General features: G+C 34.2%; 1 protein-coding gene across 1 annotated transcript in view; it reads right to left on the minus strand.

The window, feature by feature from the left end:
• Positions 1 to 24777, minus strand: part of PIK3CB (phosphatidylinositol-4,5-bisphosphate 3-kinase catalytic subunit beta) — a 149670-nt gene that overhangs the window by 61202 nt on the left and 63691 nt on the right. The window contains exons 3-8 of the mRNA XM_031443314.2: positions 19574 to 19760; positions 16376 to 16601; positions 11252 to 11475; positions 8623 to 8802; positions 6023 to 6193; positions 5048 to 5125 (exon numbers count right to left, since the gene is read on the minus strand). Coding sequence (XP_031299174.1) covers positions 5048 to 5125; positions 6023 to 6193; positions 8623 to 8802; positions 11252 to 11475; positions 16376 to 16601; positions 19574 to 19744 — 1050 coding nt within the window. The 5' untranslated portion in view covers positions 19745 to 19760. The remainder of the gene's footprint in view (positions 1 to 5047; positions 5126 to 6022; positions 6194 to 8622; positions 8803 to 11251; positions 11476 to 16375; positions 16602 to 19573; positions 19761 to 24777) is intronic.

Below are 24777 nucleotides of genomic sequence, written 5' to 3' on the forward strand. Positions count from 1 at the left end.
AACTGCATTTCTTGGGTAAGACTTTCTATTTTTCTATTCTTTTCCACTGTGTTTGATCTTAGTTGTTGGAGCATTTTTATAATAACTGCTTCAACATCTTTGTGAGATAATTCCAACATCTATGTCATCTCAGCAGTGATGTCTGTTGATTTTCATGGTGTGTACAACTTGAGGTTTTCCTGGTTCTTTATATGCCAATTAATTTTGAATTGTATCCTAGACATTTTGACTATTATGTTATAAGACTCTGGGTTTTGTTTATATTCTACACAGAATGTTGATTATCTTTGTTTTAGGAGACAACAGTTAGGTTCAGGCTGCAAGTTCCAACAAGCCTTTTCTGAGTTGTGGTTCCAATACCGGTTCGGTTTTCAAACCCTTTGCAGGGCTATTTGAATCTGTCCTATGTGTGCACCATACAGTTGACTAGTCTGAAACTTGGGTGGTGATTTATGCCACCGTTCAGTTCTCAAAGTATATAGGCATATATCCATACACATACAGCTCAGGAATAAACCTCTAAGTTTCCTGAGCTCTTCCCATTCTGAAATCATACAAGTATTTTTTGGTTGCCTGAGACTCCCTTTTTCTTGTTACCTAGTCAGAAAACTGAGGCTTTTTTGACCCGTACTTCCTACAACTATGCCAAACAGAGAAGGAGAGAACGGGGGCGGGGAGGGAAGGCCAATAAGGATATGCCCCATTCTCTTAGGACTACAATGCCTCTAATCAGAGAGGAAGGTTCAGCAGTACATTTCAGTCCTGTCCCCACTGCTGTTGCCACTCCCACCACGACCACTGCTACTGCTGCCACAGGACTTCTTGGGAAACTAGGGCAAATGAGAACAGAGAAAAGAAAACAAAAAAGAGAGGGGGAAAAAATGTGGAGATCCTCCCACTCACTCTGAGAGTCAGAAAAACCCATTCTAACTAGAGCTATAATGAGAGGGCTTTCTGAGCTCTGTTTGCACTAAAACCATCTTCTAGATCTTGGGCAGCACCAATTTCAGGCTTCTGCTAAATATTAAGATGCACACCTGTAAGGGGAAATGACACAAGGCTGGGAAAAGATTGGCCGGGAAGCTGTATACTACAGAATTCTAAACACTTTCAGTGTTTGGACATTCAAGTGTCAGCCAGTCCGAGTAGTGAATCCCCACTGAACACCTAGGATTATGTTATAGACTCCAGAGAACTGGGACTGTGATTACAATGGATTTCATCCCCATGATTAGGTTATACAATATGACATAAGTGGCTTTAAGGACAGAAGATTATCTTTCATGGGCCTGACCCAAAGGTATGCCCTGTAAAGGGACCAGGCTCTTCTGGCAAGAGATTCAAAGCATTAAGAAGGATTTGATCCTTGAGAAATTCTCTGTTTCTGGAGTTGAAAATAGAGAGAGCTACCAAGCCAAGACCTGGTAGATGCTTCTAGTAACTGAGAGCAATCCTCAGCCAAAAGCCAAGAAGCAATTGAGAAGCTCAAGTAGCTTGAAACAACCGCAAGTAGCTGAATCTGGTCATTAACTTGAATCATTTTAGAAGCAGATTCTTCCCCAGAGCCTTCAGGAAGGAATGTAGCCCAATTAACACCAGGATTTCAACATTATAGGACCATAAGCAGAAAACAGAGCCACACCTTGCCCAGATTTCTAACCAAGAGAAATATGAGCTAATAAGTAGGTATTGTTTTAAGTGCTGGATTTGTGGTAATTTGTTACACAGCAATAAAAAAAAATTTAAGGGGCTATTATGAACTTAATGCCAATAAACTTAACAACTTAAATTCTTCAAAAGACAAATATTATCAAAGCTGATACAAAAGAAACAGAAAATATGACTAGCTATATATCCATTAAAGAAATTAAATTTCTAATTAAAAACCACCTCACCAAGAAAACTCCAGGCTCAGGTGGCTTGGAGTAAATCCTACCAAACATTTAAGGATGAAGTAATCCTATATAAACCTATCCTATACAAACCAATCCTATATAAACTTGTTCAGAAAATTGAGGTGAGGGAAAGCTTCTCAACTCAATTTATAAGGTCAACATTATCCTGATTCCAAAATCAAAGACATTATACAAAAAGTGCAGTCCAGTATTTTTCATGCACATAGATGTAAAAATCTGTAACAAAATATTAACAAATCAAATTCAGCAATATAGAAAAAGGCTACTATATTACCACTGAGCGGTGCATATTTCCAAAACACAAGGTTGCTTTCAACTTTTGAAAATCAAATTAACAGACTAAAATATAAAAACCATACAATCACCTCAATAAGTACAGAAAAAGCATTGGACACAGTGAAACTTTCTTCTATTCCTTTCAGGATAAAAACGCTCAGCAGAGTAGAAAGAGAAGAGGATTTCTTGAATAAAGGGCATCTATGAAAACCCTACAGCTAGTATTATGCTTAAAGTTGAAAGACTAAATGTTTTTCTTTAAGATTAAGAACAAAACAAGAATGTCTACTGTGATGGTTAATTTCATTTGTCCATTTGACTGGGCCCTGGGGTGTCTAGATATTCTGTGAGAGTGTTTTTCAATAAGATTAACATTTAAATGGTAGACTGACTAAAACAAATTGCCCTCCTTAACGAAGGTAATCCTAATCCAATCAGTGGAAGAACTGAATACAACAAAAAGACTGATTCTCCTCAGACTAAGAAAGAATTCTTGCCTGACTACCTAACTGCAATAGCAGCTCTTCGTGGGTCTTGAGCATACAGAACTACAACAGGAACTACACCACAGGCGCCTCCAGGTGATTAGGCCTTCAGACTCAGACTAGAATAAAACTATCAGCTCTTCTGGATTTCCAGTTACCAACTAACCCTGCAGATAGCCAGGCTTAACCATCTCCATAATTATGTGAGCCAATTCCTTAAATAAATGTGTGTGTGTGTGTGCGCGCGCATATATATGGAAACTTGCACATCTGTGTGTACGCGCGCGCACACACACACACACACCTTACTGTTCTTTTTCTTTGGAGAATCCCAACTAATATATCTACTCTCATCATTCTATTCAACATCATACTGAAGGTCCTTCCCTAACACATTAAGGAAAGAAAAAAATTTGGAAAAAAAAGAGTAAAGCTGCCCTCCCCTGGCCAGATTTCTCTTCAACACTGTACTGGAACTCCTAACCCGTGTGGCAATTAAAAAGAATGAGGAATCTGTAACTCAATAGAATAAAATTTAAAAAATAATAAAAAGAATGACATATACCTACAAGAAAGCCATGCAGTACTTGCATTAACTTACTTAAATTCAACTATATAGCCCCACTGGAAAAAGAAAAGGGGTAGGGAGGGGGGACTAGAGAACTAGACAGAATGGAGTGGGAGAGATACTTTAAATAGTACATTAAGCCCATTACTCCTAATAATATATGGCCACAAACAACAGAATCAGTCCAGCTTGAAACAGCTGATGGAAGCTGGTAAAACCTATGGAAATAAAATGTCACTCACAATTTGTCACTGACAAAGAAATAAAGCATAATTGCTCAAGAAAAATAAGCATGTAGTGAATGCTTCTTTAGGAAGAAACTGGGTAATAAGAGAAGGCTGCAGAGAAATAATAACTACAAAAGAAATAAAATAAGTAACAATAAGCTAGTAAGTGGGAAGAACAAGTAGGAATTCCCATGTAAATTATACACATGTACATATAAACCACTGAGCAAAACCATATATATATATATATATATATATATATATATATATATATAAAATCATATTCTATACACACACACACACAATTAAAAACTAAATATGACTTGAGGGTAGAGTTGCCTATATATGAGTTCTACCTTTAGAAATACCCAAGGAATGCTATTGAATATTTAATAACCCAGAGGGCTATGCGAGATACATTACAAAGAGAAGAAGTCAAGTTATAGAATAATATATATACCATCCCTTTTGTTTAACAAACCAAACCAATCAACAAAATAAACACAACCAATACCCCTTCAATCCCCAAACCATGTCTATAAATATTTGTATAAACATGAATGTCACCCAAGATTTGTTGACCTTGAATCCCGTATGATGGTAAAGAGATAGGGAGAGATCTTTTTTATTAAATCATGTTTGGGCTTATTTTTTACCTGTTGCAACAATCAAGTTATACTGTTTGCAATTGGAAAAAAAATTAATAAAGAAAATTTAAATTAAAGGAAAAAGTTAAATTAGCACTAAAATAAAAACAAAGGCTAACTGCCTTAGCAATTTAATTTATATGCCATAAGCATACTCATTAAAAATTAAAATCTAGCTGAGAATATAAGACAAAGACATCCCTTATTTTAATGACCGCTACCCAAAGAATCTTTAATGTCCATTTATAAAAGCAAGTCATTGGTAATCTTTGGCAAGGTGCTCCTGAATATATCCTCATGCCAGCAAACATCTCAAACTAACTGAATCTCTTTCTTGGATCACAGAACTATTCACTTAACTTCCTGCCAAGCAAAATAGAGGAAAATGCATGCTTTACATTTTGAGACAAAATGCCTTGTTAAGTCTTTACCTAATTATATGGGTGGTGCAATAAATCCCCATGTGTTAACAAGCTGTGGTCTACAATGTAGTCATCTATTTTATTTCAGGAAATAGTATTACATTTTCTGTGTATTCAGCAAGTTTAAAAGGAAAGGGAAAAAAAAAAATGGGCTGAGAGAGACTGAGTGCAGCTCTAAGCAAGGGTGAGAAAGCAGAGTAAGCCTGTACAGAAACATGTGACCCATAGTTTTGGCTTAAATTTTACTTGCTGAATTCCTGATCTAAAGCAATTTCTTTCATACAGTATACCCTGGGAAAATGTCAATCTTTCCAGTACATCTCCAATTATTCAAAGAATATTTTGAAACAAAAATTCTAAATTGTCTCATAATAAATTACCATATTCTACATCCTATAAGTGACCAATATAAGAAAAATTTAATATCCAATGTGACAGTCACTGAACATAGTGAGTTATTCAAATAATAAAGCAGAAGACAGATTCAAATTTTAACAAGTACTCACTTTTACAGTTTCTTCTGTGTTAAGTTTATTTCCCTTAACCAAGACAATGTGGAAAGGGTTGTTATTTTCCCAAACATGCTATAAAAAAAAAATGAAATAAATACAGAGTATTTTAAAGAAAGAATTGAATATTTCATGCTAGCAATGAAATCATCTTATCAGTTCTCATGTCCATTGGCAAAATAATGAAAATAGACCTCTGAACTAACAACTAAAAATCAAATATATTAAATTAAGCATCACAACCACTAGCACTCAGTTCTCATGGCAAAATAGGCAGCATTCTAATACTGCTAAGAGATTCACTAAATTAAACACCATACACAAATAGTATTAACAGCTTTGGATAAATTAAGAAATGACCATATAAATTAATATATAGATAATCTTTTAATTATCAAGGAATGGTTAAACATGCAATTTCTTAAGACTGAAGAACTATTTAAAAACTGTTAACTATTCCAATGAACACAAACTTTAGATTTGCTTTATATAAATGTATTACATTTTAGAAAAAAATAATGCCTTTGTTACATTTAAAGCTTAAAAGTAATCAATAAGAAACAAACTATACCAAAAACACTATTACAGATAAGCTGACAGAAATGAAATATACCAGAAAATCAACTATCTCTGCACGTCTAACTTTTCTACCAGAATGTCTCAACTTGCTCTTTGAAGTCCTATGTTTAGCTCTAATTTCAAAATATTCCCAATTTGATGGCATTTTTCTTTAGCATCAAAAGATAACAGGAAACATAAATAGCCTATTTACAATTACATGTAGCTTAAGTAAGGAAAAAGAATAGTAGCCAAAAAGATAATTACTAATAAATGGTGCTGGATCTTTGGAAATATGCATTAGTTTCCACAGAAGAAGAATTGAACAAAAAATGTATTTGTGAGGCTTAAGCATACAACCTAACAGAATCACATGCCTTTTGGGGTCACCAAAGGTTCACACACAAAACTTACAGAAATAATTCGAGTTTTCTTTGGTGGTAAAGGAAGAGGAAGGTTAGACGAATTTCGATTTATGGCGGCCTCGATGGCAATCATTTCCTGTTCGTACAGCTTCTTGATCTTGCAACATTCCACAAGTATAAAATGGGGCAAGGTCCTGTTCATCACACAGTTACGGATATACTACAGTGGCAAGAAAGAATAAGGGAAGGATTCTCAAGCAAAACATAAATCAACAGAAGAATAAAATTAAGCTGAACAACACTAGAACAAAAGTACTGTTAAAGTGTATCTTAACAACTCATGTCAAGAATATGAAAAATTAAAATCACAACATAAAATAGTCACCATTAATTGAACATCTAAGTATTTAAGAAATGAACTAGACACTTCTTAAATGTTATAACTCATCTTTCTAACTCTAAGAGATTTTCCCCCTTTAATAGATTACAGAACTGGAAACCAGAAGGTTTAAGTTATACACCTAGTATCTTTAAGAACTGGATTTAAATCCACCTGTTTGATTTTTTTTCTATTCGCTAAACCTTAGAAAAATATGTGCATCAGTCTAGATGTTTTTCCTTCTCCTTTCTGCACTTAATACCCAGCAGTATGACCAACTGGTGTACCCTCCCAGGAGCAAGACTTGATCATCATAGACTGTGATGCCACAATGTAAACTGACCAGTAAGTCAGGAAAGGTGAATATGTGGTACACATGTGACCATTTTTTAAAAAGTCCTACACTTTTCTATGCATCCCTGCGGTAGACCTGGTACCTTTTCAGCACAGGGTTCTAGGTAACCATTACTGTCTTTCCATGAAAAACCTACTGGCCATCCCACCTGGATACTCTGTTTCATTTCCATGAAACCAAGATTGCTGTCCAGAGGCATATAAGAAAAGGAGTGGTATTCACATTACCAAAGATTCCTAATAAAATGAACAGAAATTCAATGTATTCCTCAGTAGAATAAATTTTCTATACAGATATAAAGTATGATTCAATATACTGTATTCAATTGAGAACCACTAAAAATACATTTTTGAAATTAAACAAAAAACATTTCCAGAATGGCCTATAAGTGGGAGTTATAGTATTATGATAATTATATTCATTCAAAAACCTTTCCCTATGAAAAGTGTATCATTCCATTTCCTTCATGCCCCTTTGACTACACTGCATATTTTCTTTCTCATATGACCTTGTACAAAAACTGCACACCTGCTTTTATTTTTCTTTGTAATAAACAAATTCCAGTTTGGGCAAAACAATGTACTTTCCTCTTATTAAGGTTAAAAAAAAAGTGTTAAAGACACAGGAGACTACTAAAAAGATGGCAGAACATGAAGGGAAGAAGTCAGTACTTCTATGTTACTACCAAGTATTTTCCACCTTCCTTCTTTCTCTCATGAGCTAGAGTTCAAGCACTTACCATCGGAATGCCACAGATCCCAAAGCTGTACACAAGGTTATAACAGCTGCTAGACTTTCTACCTACTAAACCAAGAATTAAGGGCTACACTAAAAATATGAGGGGAAGGGTATAAAATCCCTGTTACCTGCTAATAAAATATAACTCCTTCTCAAACAGACATCACTTAATAAATGGCATGCCTGTAGCCCACTTAAAACAAAAATCATAAATAAGAGCAATCATGTATTTTTCTAAAATCCTGTTACTATCTACCCCTAACTTCGCACTTAGTCTATGTAACAACCATATAATTCTTTCTGTAACAACCATTTTTTAGTCTTCAAATGTAATTTCAACAAAAATATCAAGTTCCTAGAAAGTCAAAGCCAGGATCCTATTCTTTAAATAGTATACCTTCTGGTAGGGGAAGTGATGTCGCACTGCACATATCTTATTTAAGCTCAACTATACTCCAAAAATAATCTAAGGCACTTCAATGTCCTACATAAAACATCTACTCAAAAAATTAATGATTAAATGGAAATAAATATCTCAAAGACTAACAAAGGCTTTTGAGGATGGTCAGACCTAATGCTTACAAAACTCCTACCACATATGGAAGTAGGGGAAAGGGGAAATTATACCTATAAATATTAGGCTGATATTGCAAACTTTCCTAATACACAATGAAAATTTATATGACTTTACCTATTTAATTGATAATCACAAATAAGTTTTTATACAATTCATTTAGTGGCCACTTAAAGTATTTTCTATTTTTTTAATATTTCATATTGAAATCATTATATTTATGTGATATAGTAAGCAACTGTAACAAATTGCATTAAGAATTCATAATCCTATAGAAAAATATGACATAACACTCAATGAAAAAGCAGAATACAAACACAGAGACAAAACACATACACACACATATAAATGCATATAATTATTATCAGAAATATATAGTATAACTGCAAGTAAAATGATGAAAACACACCAAAATGTTAATTAACAGTGGTTATTTCAGAAGCAAGTAGGATTATGAATATCTATTATTTAATTCTGTATTTTCTTTCTGTAGGCTCCAAATATTCTACTATGACAACACATTTTTTTGGATCAGAAACTTAAGTTGTTTAAATGCATACCATACACACACTTCTTTGGAAAATTGATAGTTAAAACAGATACCTGGAACTGAATTAGGGGGTGATCACCAAACACATACTCTACTCTCCCACTGACTTGCAACACATAGTCATGGGGGCTAACTTCATCTTCTTTCCCATGAATAGTCGAACGTTTTTGGATTGCCAATTCATTTATTTTGATAGGATTCATGTTAGGAGATACTTGAAAGCTAAACACATCCTAAAAGGGGGAAGTAGAAAAAAGCAATTTTATATTTATGCTGAAGAAAATTACTCTTTATACTTGTGCTTATTATTAGTATTATTTGTACTACATTGTATACAGCCATGTATAATGTTTATATATGTACATTTACATTTAATATTTAGTTTACATTTAAAATTTCAGTAAATTTTCTTTCCCCCTACCAATCCTGGATAACGAATTTTTTTAACCTAAAAGAATACCTTGCTACATTTCATCTCATTTTTACTTTAGTGTTCCCACATTCTGTATCCCAAAGCTGGTCATCAGCAGTGACGGTGAAAGATCCAAATGAGAATTTTATAGAAGTGGGCAGGGATGGGGGGTGGGGCAAAAGAGAAAATGCACATATGACGGAGGAGGTTGCCAAATGTTTCTTTATTCTGAGGTTCTGCCATTCCTATTTTTTTGATGGTAAAATGTTTATTTACTTATGAAATCAAGTTGGCGATAAATTACAGTTTAGGATTTTTTAAAAATAGTATTACTTGCCTAAATAAAAAGCTATAATAAATTATATGTGACTTCTAAGAATTATTTAATAACTTAAAGGATTTACTATTCTATATGATCCAAAATTCTAAGAACTTCTGGTTTAATCCCTGGGGAAGTATTTAGCCACAAGAAAAGGAGACTAAGGAGAGATATGACAGCTATATTTCAACTATCTGAATATTTGGTGTAGAATGAAGGGAGACTGAATGGATACTTATTCAAACAGGAAATTATAACCAGATGGGCAGAAGTTACAGAAAGGTAGTTTGAATATTTTTAATTTTTTTAAATTCAAAATTAAATGTGTGCTTGCTCACAGTGAAAACATGCTGCGTCAGGAGGCTTCCCATAGCACAGGATGTATTTGGTGAGAGACACAGGATATAAGGGATGGTGAAAAGAATTATTAAGTTATACAAAGAGTCTACATACATGATCTCTAAACTCCTTTCACCATTAAGTTCTATGACTGCCTGGAATCCAGTAAGATTTCACAGTATCTGTATTTCTCTTATAACTTCAAAACACTTCTTTTCACATTTACTTTGTTACAATGATGATCACATTAAAATCTGTATATCCAGTAGAGATTTGACCCATATGTGATGAAACTCACACTGAGCTAGATGAACAAATTGCCCAGAGTAAGAATTTTCAAGTTGAATTCTAATCGCCTTTTAACAGTAAATTTTATTATTCCAGCTCTTTTAACAATGCAGAATTCTGTAAATGGTATTTTAAATTTGATCTTTACACTTTATGATATCCAAATCTTGATTGACTTAAGTTGAACTTTAGTCTCAACATTATCTCAGGACAGAGTGACAAACTGGTTTTTTTTCCCTAGACAAGCTTCCTTTATAAAATCCCAGAAAGTAGGATCCTTTTTTTTTCACATTTGTCCTAACAAATACACGTATTGTTGGAAAGGAGGCAGAGTTGATAAAACAAGAAACACCTGGATAAAATTCTGGCTCTACCACTGCCCAGCTATGAGGCATGGCACACAAAGAAAACAAACTTCTCTCCTTTTCAGTTTCTTCACTTATATAGTGGGGATAAGATAACAACACTCTACAGAATTGTTATGAGAAGTGAAGAATATATTTTAAAAAAATATACCTTTCACAGTCCCTGGCATAGTAAAGTGCCCAGTACAGAATGGCTACTGATAGTTTTTTCATTGTTGTTATCATACTAATTGAATAACAAAATATCCTTGTACTCCCACCCTAATTCTAAGACCAGAATCTAAATGATAAAATGAGCATACTTGATACAAGGATAGCAGCATGATCTAGTTTGTACTATTGCAGTAAACAGTCAAATACAGATTAACTGTATCTATACTCTTATAATGCTCAATTCCATTTCAGCATTTAATTCACATATTCACAGAATGCAAATGTAAGAATATGGGGGGGGGGGGAAGAGATCATTTGATCAAAACTTTCATTTTACAGGTAAGAGAAAAATCACATGGGAAAACAAAATTATATCCATATTAAACAACATTATCTAGACCAGGGGTTGGCAAACCGTTTTTCTAAAGGACTAGGCTTTGCTGAAAACATATAGGTCTCTATCCAATATTCTTCTTCTTTTTCTTTCCTTTTTTTAAAACATCCCTTCAAAATTCTTTGAGTTTTTTACATCTTTTTTTAAAAATAGAAAAACCATTCAAAACCACTGCAGTTTGCTGACCCCGATCTAAACAAACATACCACTGCATCAAAAAACCATATATGTGTAAAGAATGTGTCAACTTAGATTGTCATACATAATCCTAAATGCATTTCCATCTTAAATCTCAAAATAGTCTTTGTAAGTTTTTACTAGGTGAGCAACAGCCTCCTCTAAGATTGGTGCTGCATTCAGGTAAAATTAACAAATTTATCACAAAGTATTTCTTAAAATAATATACTATTACCTGACAATTTTCAAAATGAACAGCCACAATAAGCTTTCCTCCATAAAGCTTATCTTCTAAATTCTCAGGGATGGATGGTTCATGCTCTGGTGGATAGGTCTGCTTTAGCCAATCCATCCAAGACAATCCCACAAGCGACTGAATCTTTTCCTCACTGAATTTGCGCATTTTTATTCGGAATTCATTAACTTCAGGATCCTTCAAGGCATCAAATTCATGCAGACCTAGACAAAATTTTTAAAGGTGTCATTCTGAGTAGCTAATAATAACGAGAATACAAAATATATTCACCAAAAACTAGCTTGGATGTTTGGTTTTTTATGAAGCAAACAAAACTGGGCAGGAAATACTACAATAAAAAAATTTTTTTAACTGGGCAGGAAAATATTATGAAAGATAAAAAGAATACTCAAGATAAAATAACAAATTTCATGTATAGAATACAAACATACAATTAGACTTCTAAAGAATACAAACTTGAAACCTCTTAAAGAAATGCAGTTGGTTACCATTTTTATAATCACTGAAATTCATAGTACCGTTTTAAAACCACACATGAAACATCCACAGTTCTTCTCTACAAATTGAGTAAAGTGCATTTAAAGTATCTAAGAATCTGAAAGCTTTACAAATAAACCTAAAACTTATTACTTAACTTAAAACTGAGTAAATTTAAATTTTATGGGTTAAACTTTTAGCTCAATTGTGATTTTTCAACAATGGTTACAATATATCAGTCAAAAATCTCATAAACATAAAATTATTCTTTGTTATATTTAATTATGAAGCACCTCTGCCACGAAGACAGTTTTTTCATAAACTTAAGATTATTCTAATAACTAATTCTAGAAACCTAAAACAATAAATGAACATGTATAAATTTTTATACATGCGTTAATTTTTATCTACCAGATTGGTAAACATTTTAAAGTTTGAAAAAACCTAAGCTGAAACAGTTACAGAGAAACAGGCATATTTAATATTTATTAGAAATCACACACACACACAAACATGCGCACACGTGCCCACGCACACACTATGACCTCAAAATTCCACCAACAGGAATTTCAACCTAAGAGACTCAGGACCAACCAGTGAAAGAGATATGCTCCCCAAACCAATCACATAAGATACTCAACTTCTCTTGAGCCTCCCTCAGCTTCCTCCTGCCAACAACTTCCAATTAAGCATACCTGAAAAGCCATCCCCTTTTTCCAACATCACTTTATTAACTTTATCACTCCCCTGCCTAACTCTGAGTCACAGACAAACATAAAGTTTCTTTACTATAGCAAGCTCTGAGTAAACAGTCTAATCTCATTTGGGTGATGTTTATTTCCACAAACCTATGGAAATAATTGTACAGATAGCAAGGTATCAGTACAAGCATGTTCACTGTAGCTTTGTTTATAATATAAATGAAAAACTGGAAATAACCTAAAGTTAATCATTAAGACCTGGTTAAAAAAATGAAGATACATCCATATACTATGAGATGAGTAGTACAAGTGACAAAATGAGTAAAATAGATCTGTGTGTTACGTTAAAAGCCCCAGATATATTAAATTTACAAGGCAGGGACAGAATACATCTCCCAAGATTTCTTTCATGCAAATTCAAAAGGAAGCATATAAAACATGTAAAAAATTCTGCCTTGGAAAGAAACTTGAGGTATTATTAATAGCATTTCATAGTGTTAGGGAGGTAAGCACAGTACAGAGGGCTATTACTTTTCATTCTATAAGGCCAAATCAATACTGAATTTGAACCTACACTATTTGAATATATGCATGTCAATAGTGGATTTATATGCACGGTCTATTTATATCTATTAGAACAGTAATTATTTCTAAATAAAAGCTAGCATCAATTTGTGGTATTAAACATAGAAAAATTAAAACATTTAAGTTGCATAATGAGCCAAAGTAAAATCTTGAGGGTACAATACGATCTCTTGGATAGTTTTAGATCTCTAATGAAATTTATTACTCTAAGTCAGGTATGAATGCATGGTTAAGATTAGCTTAAGAATCTTAGAACTTCTTCCTCAGCACTGTTCAAACTCTTTCTAGCCACAAATCATCGGTATTACAGGTAAGGAAAGGTAAATGAGTACCTAATAATACTTCTAGCAAAAATCAAACTCTATCTTCCTTCATCAACTAAAAGTCACATCTAATCCATTTCTAAATGTCTCTCAGTTCTGTCTACTTCTCTTAGTTCCTGTAGCCATTACCTTAATCTTGGCCATCAACATTCCTTCCTTGGATTAATTACTACATCAGTTTTTCATTAATTTCTCTACTTACAATCTTAATCTCTCTGAACTATTTCCATTCCCCAACCTGAGTAATTTTTCTAAAATGCAAATCTGCTCATGTTCGTCACCTACTTAAATTCCTTCAATAGCTTCTCAATTGCTCTTATGAGTTAAGTCCTACTTTTTATAATGGCCTAGATGGCTCTGTATGCCCTGAAGCTGGCTGTCTCTCTGGCCGCCTTCCTGCTTATCCTAGCTGTCCCCTTTAGCAAACCATAACCAATTTCTTTTATTCCTTGAACAGGCTATCCTTCACATATGCCATTCCCATTTGCTTTTCCTTCTTCCAACTCCTTTCACCTGCTCAACTGCTAATGAGCACTGAAGGTTCAATTTAACTGTTATGTCCTCTGAGAGGACATCCTTGACTCATCCAGTTGATTTAAATGACCCTCCTTCACTTATAGCAGTTTATATACTGTATTATAACTGTCTGTTTACTAATCTGTATTTCCCAGTGGATCGTGAGCTCCAAGCAGACAAAGACCACATCACCCAAGTTCACTACTGTGGTCCCAAGTATAAACACTCAACATAAACTACTGAATTATAATCACTACTGTTTTTGTAATCTTTTTCAATGTATCATAAATAAGGGATTCTGTTCACATAACTATTAGTGTCAACTGAAAAGTACAGGTTTCTTTAATTCATCCCAGACTCCCTAGATCCCAATCTCTTAATAATCTGCTTTTTAAAAAAAATGATAAAGCCTGAATTTGGGAACCACTACAAAGATCTCTTAAAAATAAAACTTTGCCAAATATAAAAAGTTAGGCTAAGTAATTTAATTTTAAACCTAGTTAATTGCCGGGGAGGGTATAGCTCAAGTGGTAGAGCACATGCTTAGCATGCATGAGGTCCTGGGTTCAATCCCCAGTACCTCCTCTAAGAATAAATCAATGAATAAACCCAAATACCTCCCCCCACCAAAACAAACAAACAAACAAACAAAAACCTAGTTAATTGCCTATGTCTTGTGGTATGAAAATTTGACAGCAAAATTTCAATTTTAAGATGAGTACCATATTTACAGTCAAATATAAACTTTTGGTATTAAAAAAGTTTTGAGTGGACAATGACTTCATACTAAAGATGCTGTTAAAATCCTACAGACTATATATTTCCTTCATGTTAAAGATAGGTCGGGGGTGGGGAAGGGAGTGTTCAAATACTTTTGTCAGGGTGCTGACAAAATTCTCTGATCAAGATTTACCACTGGGTGTTTGGAGAAATTAATGCAAGAGCGTCAAGTATGTTCACTATAGAGAATAATCAGAACCCCAACAGCAGCTCTGTAAATAATTATTTAGAATAAACATAGAAAATAAAATGATCATCTTTCAGGAAAAGGTATTTTTAGACCCATCAAGGCAGTTATATTTGTAAAGGTTCTATTGTTTTCTTTGGGGAGGAGGAGGCAGCAAACTTGTTCCTGAAGTTAAATTGAAATAATTGTTTATTGTTTTCCCAGGAGGCATGACCTCAACAAGTCCCGGTTGTAGTCATCACATACAAATTAGCAACTGCAAAAATTGACTTCTTAGGTATTTATAGTGAAAATTAATTTTAAAATATTAAAATAGACTTAACTTCTTAAATGAATGTTAACACCTGAATTTGTGTACATGATCACAATGCCAGCTTTCTTAAATCTGCAGAGGATCTAAAGTATAATTTATAAATTTTAAGAGCTTATAAATTGCTTAATTTAATGCAGTAAAACACTCCTTACATTTTCTTGGTCATTCAAATTGCAAGGTACACTTCATTAAAAAATTTTTTTTGTACAATAAGCTTTATGATACTAAATGAAATATGGTACATTGTTTATAAAAGAGAAATTCAATTCTAATATATATATTAGATACCTGTGTTGTTGACAGGCTAAAGTTAGAGTTTAAAAAACATTATGTTCAGTTCTATTTGAATTTTAGATAAACAGTAGATGACTTTTTAGCTTTAGGTGTATCTCATGTAATATTTGGATCTCTTGTATTTTTATTTGGTAAATCTGACAAGCTTGGGTAACAGTAATGGTAGCTAATAAATCCATATGCTTTGGAGATCAAGACCCAAAGAGAGTACAGTGATCTAAGTTTTGAAAAGATGGTAAATCTCAAAAAGATATCTATATTTTGACAGAAGTTAACTCTGCAATGCTAATTTTTGAATTATCAAACATTTTTAGCTTCCCTATCAGTGTGGTTCTGGTGTGCTTCCTTCCATCAGCAAAAAAATATACAAACATAACATTTTCACACACACACACATTATCAAAATATTATCAGTGGATATCCTTATCCTGGATAAGACTATAAGTGATTTTCTGTTCTTTCTATTTTTCCATATACTCTTCAATTCAAACAAAAGAAAAACTTTTTCTACTGGAAAAGAATTAAAAGTTTATAAAAAATCTTTGGAGCTATAGTCCACAAGAAAGTAAGGGTCTATCTCTTAGAAACGGGCTTCTCAAATGAGCTACCTGGGGCAAAGGAACAACTTTTTCTTTCCTATCTTCCAAAAACCAGTGCTTTTGTAAAATAAAAATAAGTCACTGGAAAAGAAAAAAATATAGAATACATGAGCCCTTGGATGTTGTGGTAATATCACATCGCTGGAGAAGTTCTTAAACATTTATTCTCAATTTCTGTATGTTCTTTATCTCCAACTGACAACAATTTACAGACCAGCATTGGGCTATGGACCACATCTTGCAAAAAAAATGTCTTAGATCATACTATACATTTATACATATAGCAACAAACATGTTAAAAATTCATACTAAGAATTTGTAAAATTACCTCTGCCTATAAGGACTCCAATTTTTGAGTCTAATTTTTCCCCTGGGTCACAACTTCTTGTCACTAATTTGAGAACTGGAAGAAAAGGTCTGACATCACAGAGTCTTCTTGTTTCATCTTCGAGCTCCTCGTACACAGCAGTCTGATTCACACATGCAAACATATAGGAATCAATTTCCATAAGGAGGTTAAACATTGGGTAATTGTGAACTTGTTTCCATAACATCTGCAGAAAAGATAGTAAGACATTTTTTTGGAATGTAAACACTCAAGTGTACAAAGCTGTATCTACAAGAATGCTCACTGCAGCACTGTTTGTGAAACTCAAAAACTGAGGACAAGCTAAATGTTTAGCAATAAGGGATTGGTTACATAAATTACAGAATATTATAGAACTGTGATAATAAAATAGAAAAACAGAGTAACATGGAACTGTGATAATAAAATAGGAAAACACAGTAACACAAGATATATTAAGGTTAGTTTCTTTTATAAACAGCAAACTGCAAGAGAATATGAATGATATTAACTCATTTGTGTAAAGTAGTATGATGGCACAATGCAAAAAGTGCATTTATATAAACAAAAATATTAAAAGTGAGTATCTATAAAGAATAAGAATCAATGAAGACTTCCACATTTCACACTCTTGTGAACATAAATAACTTCTAATCCAAAAAAAAAAGAATAAAGTATGTATCAATCATCACCTCAATACAAAATTTACATTATTTCTGTCCTGAATTCTTTTCTCTTCACCAGTCATCTTTATTAACTAGCATTGACCTGTCAGGATGAGAAGAGTCAATCTCTCATCATCTCTCCCCAAGAATCCTGGATGAGATCATGCAAAACAAGGTCATCATACAAACACAAGGTGGATTACATATTTTAACTGCAGTCAGGACAAAAGCCAACAGCTGAGGAATGAAAATCGTGGCCAATCCTCAGACACAGTTACATAAAACAAACAGGAGAAATCAATGCTAGGCAACAAAAGAAAAAAAAAAAATAGGTAAACTTGATTTCATCAAAATGAAAAACTTTTGAGCATCAAAGGACATTATTATGAGAGTGAAAAGGCAACACACAGAATGGGAGAAAATAACTGCAAATTATATATTTGATAAGAGAGTACCATCCAGGATATATAAAGAACTCCCATGACTCAACAACAACAAAAAAACTGAATTAAAAAATGGGCAACAAGGGTTGGGGGTGGGGAGGGTATAGCTCCAGTGGTAGAGTGCATGCTTAGCATGCAGGAGGTCCTGGGTTCAATCGCCAGTACCTCCTCTAAAAATACAGAAATAAATAAACCTAATCACCTCCTCCCCACAGCATCCCCCCAAAAAAGGGCAATGGTTCTAAACAGACAATTTTACAAATGGCTCATAAGAACATGAAAAGATGCTTGACATCATTATCATTAGGGAAATGCAAATAAAAACTAAAATGAGATACCACTTCACAGCCATAAGAATGGTTATTATTTAAAAAAAGGAAAATAACAAGTGTTGGCCAGCATTCTGAGTTTGAAACCCTTGTGCACTGCTGGTGGGAATATAAAATGGTACCACCACTGTAAAAAAAACAGTTTGGCAGTTTCTTAAAAAGTTAAAAGAGAATTACCTACCATATAATCTAACAATTCTGCTTCTGGGTATATACCCCAAAAAATGGAGAGCAGGGGTTCAAACAGATACATGTGCATCAATGTTCGGAGCAGCATTACTCACAACAGCCAAAAGGCATACATAACCATCAAAAGATGAACAAACAAACAAAATGTGGTCTATCCATACAATGGAATATTATTTAGTCTTTAAAAGGAATGAAATTTGGTTTTACGTTAAAACATGAATGAACTTCAAAAATATTGCTAAGTGAAAAAAGTCTGACACCAAGGGTCAACTATTGTGTGATTCCACTTACATGAGGCAGCTGGAATAAACTAATTCACACAGACAAAACTAGAGTAGAGATAACCAGGGACTAGGAGAGGGGAAATTTATTATTTAATAAGTACAGAGTCTGTATCTGGGAAGATGAAAAATGCTGGAAATGGATAGTGGTGATGGATTGAGCAGCACTGTGAAAATCTTAATACCACAAAATCATGCACCTAGAAATGACTCTGATGGTAAATTTTATGTTGTGCATATTTTACAAAAATAAATTTTTTAAGAAGGAGCAGTGTATCAATGGTTAATCCAGCTTCAGCTTTGGACACAGGCATCCATATCTGTCACTGGCGACTATAAAAGTGCACTCTGCACCTGTAGAGTGCCTAAAACAGTGGGGGTGTTTTGTTTTGTTTTGTTTTGTTTTTGTTTTTACTTCAGAGATCATGCAGTTTTAGAATTCTTATGTCTCCCTGATGAGGAAGCTTGAAAAAAAGAACTAAGAGGCTGTCCAAAGTCAAGAGCTTTAAAAAGGTTTGTCATAAATACTGTCCCCCTGTTTCCCCCAATTTCCATACTGAGTTCAGCTATTTGAAAAATATGAAAGAAAAAGTTTAGAAAAATAATTTCATTTATAAATTGTAGTCTTCACAAATCAATAGCCCTCACCGATTAACTTGAAAAAATAATCCAACAAAACAAGCAAGCCTTGTTATGCAAAAGAATTTGCTTTCAAATGAGGACATACCATTCATTACTGGGGGGAAAAAAATCTAGTGAACAGCAGAAAACCTTTTCTTCCTGCAGAGTGACCATGAAAAGTAGTGGGAGTAGGGACGCAAGATGGGGAAGAGAAAGGGAAGAAAAATGGGATAAGAGACAACCAACCAAAAGTCACATTAAAGGGGGGGTGGTGTGTGTGACAAGTTCAAAGACAGTAAGTACAGAGATCTTATCTCAAAATAAAACTTTCTTTGACAATGTCAGATTCTTTCTGACATTCTTTCTACCTGAACAAACCTTTCAAACTAACTAACATAAGCTAATTTGTCTTAACTCAGGTATCACATATGGATTAAAAAAAAAATCAGTAGTGGGAGTGAAAATGAGTACATCTCATATGGCCAAAAAAACAAGATCCAAGACAAAGTATGGATCAAAATCTTTAAAATGTATGACCTATAGGTTAAACTTCCCTCAAATTTACCCTATGATTTACATTAATAACATTTTTGATAACAGAGTAACATTTCCCCCTAAGTTATATTTATAGAAATTCCACCTGGTAACATACCTGTTTAATATAGGAAATGGTAGCTTCCCGAGGTACCTCCAACTGGATATAAATCCCAGTGGGCAAAAGGAAGTCCACAGGTATGGAGCCATCAGATCCTATCTGTGAATCCACTGCCCAGATGTCAAGGATGTCTGCCATAGCAGGAGGCATTATGGAGTGGAAGCACATTCATAACCATGGGGCTCTAGAAATCAGTAAGTGAAACTTAGTAAAAATAAAAATAATTAGCCAAATGTTATACTATAATATGAAAAAGCCCACCAATCCATAATTAGTCCTTGGATTTCAATATAGCCACTAAGGTAACAAGAGGCCAATTAAATTAAGCAAAAGTAAGCCACCATTACTTAAAAATACTTTTGGTTATCACTACATAAAGTATGTATATACACCTCACAGACTAAAATTCAACATAAGTATATTACATATGAAAGAAGAAAGGTTTAAGAAACACAGGGGTCCTGAGAAATTCAGTTACCAACCACTCAACAAGGAATTCTCTCCAGACTTACCTAGTTGATTGATATTGGCTTCTTTGGCCAAATTTTTCTCTGCAAACTCCATGAAAATGGCAATCAAAAGGGCATTCTTTCAAAAATAATTTTCTATCAATCTCATGTGAGAAATAAAATGTCATGAACTTAAATTAAAAAAATTAAAAAGACCAAATCCACCAAACCAGCTTGCAAGGTCCTTTGTGCTCTGTCTCCGGCCTGTTTCCCTTTGCCTGTCCCCCCCCTTTGCCTGTCCTACCACTCCACAGCTCAGGCTCTTGTGCCACAAGCACCTTTTGCTTTCTGCTGCTGGACCTAAGTTCACAAACGTGTTGACACTCCCCACACCAAATCACTATTCCGACAAATGTACCCTTCAACCGTGCATTTCAGTCTCATTTATTCTTTAAAGGTTTCCTTCAAGAAGGCACAACAATAATATTGAGAAGAACACGGGCGCTGAAGGTAAATAAACCAAGGTTCAAATCCCATTTATTTAAAAAATGAAAGTGTCATGTCAAAAGAGACAAGAGCCAACCTGAAGCATTTCTGAGCATCAAAAACAATGACATCCAAGGACTGAAACACACCAAATATATACAAATATGTGACAATAATGATAAAGAAAACAAACCCTTTATTGGTCAACACTGGAGACTGCTCTGAAACAATCTGGGAAATTTAAATAGATTAAGTATTACATGACTTTAAGGAAATATTATACATTTTATAAGGTTTAATAATGGAATGTTTATTATATCTCTAAAAATCAGTTCTTGTCAGTCACAGATGCTAATGAAGTATACGGGGAGTAAAACAACATTATTCTCGGCATTTGTTTTAAATTATTCCATTTCTTAAGAAGTGAATGGGCAGCTGACCTCAACTCAACAAAGGAGTAAAGGTAATTTGATGAGAAAAGGAAATAGTCTTTTAAATAAATGATGCTTGAGTAACTAGACATCCATATGCTAAGAAAATGAACCTCAATCCATACCTCACACCCAAAATAAAAATTAACTCAAAATACATCACAGGCCTAAATGTAAACACGAAAACTGTGAAACTTCTAGAAGAAAATACAGGAGAAAACCTTGTGATCTTGGATTAGGTAAAGAATTCTTAGATATGACACCATATACACAATTCATAAAATTAAAAAATTAATAAATTGAATATCACCAAAACTAAAAGTTCTGCCCTTAAGGAAGACACTGTTTGTATTATAAAAAGACAAGCCACAGGCAGGAGAAAAATGCTTGCAAAGTACGTGAAAAACTTGGATCCAAAATATATAAAGAACTCTCAAAATATAATAAAAAAAACAACTCAGTTTCTTTAAATTGGCAAAAGATTTGAACAGAGATTTCATCCAAGGAGATACATGGCGAAAGGGATCAGTTAGCATTAGTCAATATAAATTAAAACCCCAATGAGATACCACTACAGCTGTCTTACAGGGCTAAAATTAAAAAGACCAACCATACCAAGTGTAGACAAGGATGGGGAAGAACTAGAATTCTCATACACAGCTGGTGGGAATGTTAAACAACAGAACTACTTTGGAAAACAGTTTGGCAGTTTCTTAATATACATTTACCCTATGATCCAGTCATCCCACTCCTAAATATATACCCAAACAAAACACAGATATATATCCATGTAAAAACTTACACAAATTGTTTACAGCAGCCTTATTTATACTAGCCAAATTGGAAAAAATTCAAATATTCATCAACAGGTGAATGTTTTTTTTTAAGTGGTATATTCATACAATGGAATTCTGTACAGCCAAAATAGCAAAAAGTAAACAAAAAATCACTACAGACATATGTAATAATATAGGTGAATCTCAAAATAGCAATGCTTAGTGAAAGAAGCCAGACAAAAAGAGTATGTACTGTATGACTCCATTTACATTAAATTCTAGAAAATGCAAACTAGTCTATAGTAACAGAGCAGTGGTTGCCTTGTGTGGGAGTAGAGAGGGAAGTAGGAAGAGGTAAGAAGGGGGGATTACAAAGGGACACAAGGAAACTCTTGGGAGTGATGGATACGGTCCTTATCTTGATTGTGGTGATGGTTTCAGGGGTAGGTACCTATGTTAAAATATATCAAATCGTACACTTTAAATATATGCACTGTAAGTCAATTATACTTCAATAAAGTTGTTTTTAAAAGTGAGAGAAATAGATGAAACAAGAGAGGCAAAACGTTCGTAGTATTTACTGAAGCTAGGTGATGAACAGTACATTGTATTACTCCTCTGCTTTGGTATACGTTTGCAATTTTTTGTAACAAAAAGGTTTTGTTATATCCCACTTATCCCACTTACCAGCTCTGTGAATTTTGGCAAGTTAAATTTCCTGAGTCTCCATTAACCAAAAAAGTGATTAATAATAAAATGTACCTCCTGGTAACACTGTGAAAACTGAAGAAGCTAATATGTAAGAGCCTGACACACTGCAGGTTCTAGTAAATGACAGCTTTCTTTCCTCCCTGAACATCCTTGCCTTTACTGATTCCTCCCTCCTAATTCTTACACCCCATAGTCCAGACCTATTACACTGACACTGTCATAGAGGTTCTGAATCTTTCAGATGAGTCAGTCTTGTTTCTGCAGGCAAAACAGCACATCAATTAGACTGTGGTCTCAGAGTCTAACAGCTTTGTTGTGAAACCTGGCTCCATCAGCTACTAGCAGAGAGATCTTAGGCAAATCATCCATCCTCTCCCTACTTAAATTCCCTTAATCTGTGAAATGGTGAAAACAACAGTAACTACCCCATCACATAATTATGAAAATTGAGTAAAGAATGTCTGGAACATAGTAAGTCCAGTGTTTGTCGCTATTTATTTTATTTTAATTCAAAAATTGTTCTTCTGAGCTATCAGTTACATATTTTCAATTACTTTTGTTTCCCCCAAAAGTGATATGTACAGAGCAGCCATCTGTAATTGCTTAATGAATTTAAGACAAACATTATTATCCCTACTCCTACAATTATTTTAAAAATAGCTCACAGGATCATAGAATTAATAATAGCTAAAGGAGAGTACTTAACTATGTGTCAGCATTCTACTAAGTCCATTATATGCATTACTGTATTTTATCCTTACTATTACCCTGTGGTAATAATTCTACTCCTTAAGGAAGCATCCTACACTTACAGAACTTGAGATCTCATGGATTAAAAAGTGGCAGTCCTGGAATCTGAACTTGGGGCTAACTCTATAGCAGGTGAGCCCTATACCACACTCTACATAGTAACTATTAAAGCACCAGAAAAAAAAGTGTAAGACATTTAACCATAACAAACCATATTATGCTGACTGTGAGATCCTTGAGGGCTGTCATTCTTTTTAAATTAGTCTCTCACCACAGTGTACAGAGAAACCACTATACTCAGGAATTCTAAACTGATCAACTTTCACAGACGTGAACAAAACTCCACAAAGTTACTACAGAGGTCATTTAACAGTCACTGATCCTGGAACTGCTATAGGCAAATCACTGCAAAACAGCCTTTACAGATTGTCTTCAGTGGAAGAGCTTCTCAACTTTGCAAGAATTAGGCATTCAAGAAGTATCTGTGGAATGAAAACATGCTACATCAAATTATAAAGAACATGTTTTGCTTATATTCAAATACCACCATGCAGAGACAAACAGGGGAAAGCCATCTCCTGAACACCAAGCCACAGCAATTACTACATATAAATCTGGAGTTGTCAACAAAAGCTGAGAGGACAAACAAAAGTTAGCATTTAAAATTGAGATAGGTTTGTGAAATATAAGCCATCTGTCATAGAATTACAATCAAGATAAACCTGTATACTCCCGGATTTCTTCGGCACAAATTTTTGGCAAAATTCTCACAAGTTAAACCAAAATCACCTAACAAGTATCAATAGTAATACAGGAAAGCAAAACTATAAAAACAAAAACTCTGAGATCTCATCCTTACCAGACAGCTGGAAATGGTAAGGCTCCCTGCATTTCTGGAGTCCAGAGTAGCAATCTTTTCAGAGACTGACTGTACCTCATCATCCTACAGCCTCAACTCCCCAGATTCAAAATTCTAAACTTCTCAGGTATTAGAGGAAAAGGCACTATGGTAGACATTAAGAATTTCTTGATGAAGCAGCTATATCTAAAATGAATTACAAGAATGAATTCATGGGCCCCTACCTTCCTTACTCTCTAGATCTGTCATTCAACACTCCAATACATACTATCCTTAATCCAGCCTCGCTGAGCTGCTGGTACTTGCCAGCATGTCCCATATTCTCTCCTGCCTCCTATCTTAAACCTATCATCTCCTGTCCCTAGGATGTCCTCAACTACACATCTCCTGACCAAACTCTTAACTCTTCTCAACTCTTGGAATCCTTCCCTAATACTCCTCTGTGTGCCCAAGCACTATCTGTGCCAAAGCAGGAGGACACAACGTTGAAGTCTGTTGCTTAGTGATAGCTCCTCAACTTCGTATTATTTCCAGCTCAGTAAGTGTTTACTTATGGCTGAATGAATGAATGAATCAAATTCTATGGAAGTTGCTAGTAGAATAATTATATTGGATCATTAAAACTGTGATTTAAATCATGCCTGACAGGAAAAAATTAACTACATGGCTTTCAATGTAGTCTTTCAGCACCTAGTATAAGAAATACCATAAACAGCTTCCAAAGATGACATCTTTACAT

The sequence above is a fragment of the Camelus dromedarius genome, chromosome 2 (genome assembly GCF_036321535.1).
Source record: "Camelus dromedarius isolate mCamDro1 chromosome 2, mCamDro1.pat, whole genome shotgun sequence".
Taxonomy (NCBI): Eukaryota; Metazoa; Chordata; class Mammalia; order Artiodactyla; family Camelidae; genus Camelus; species Camelus dromedarius.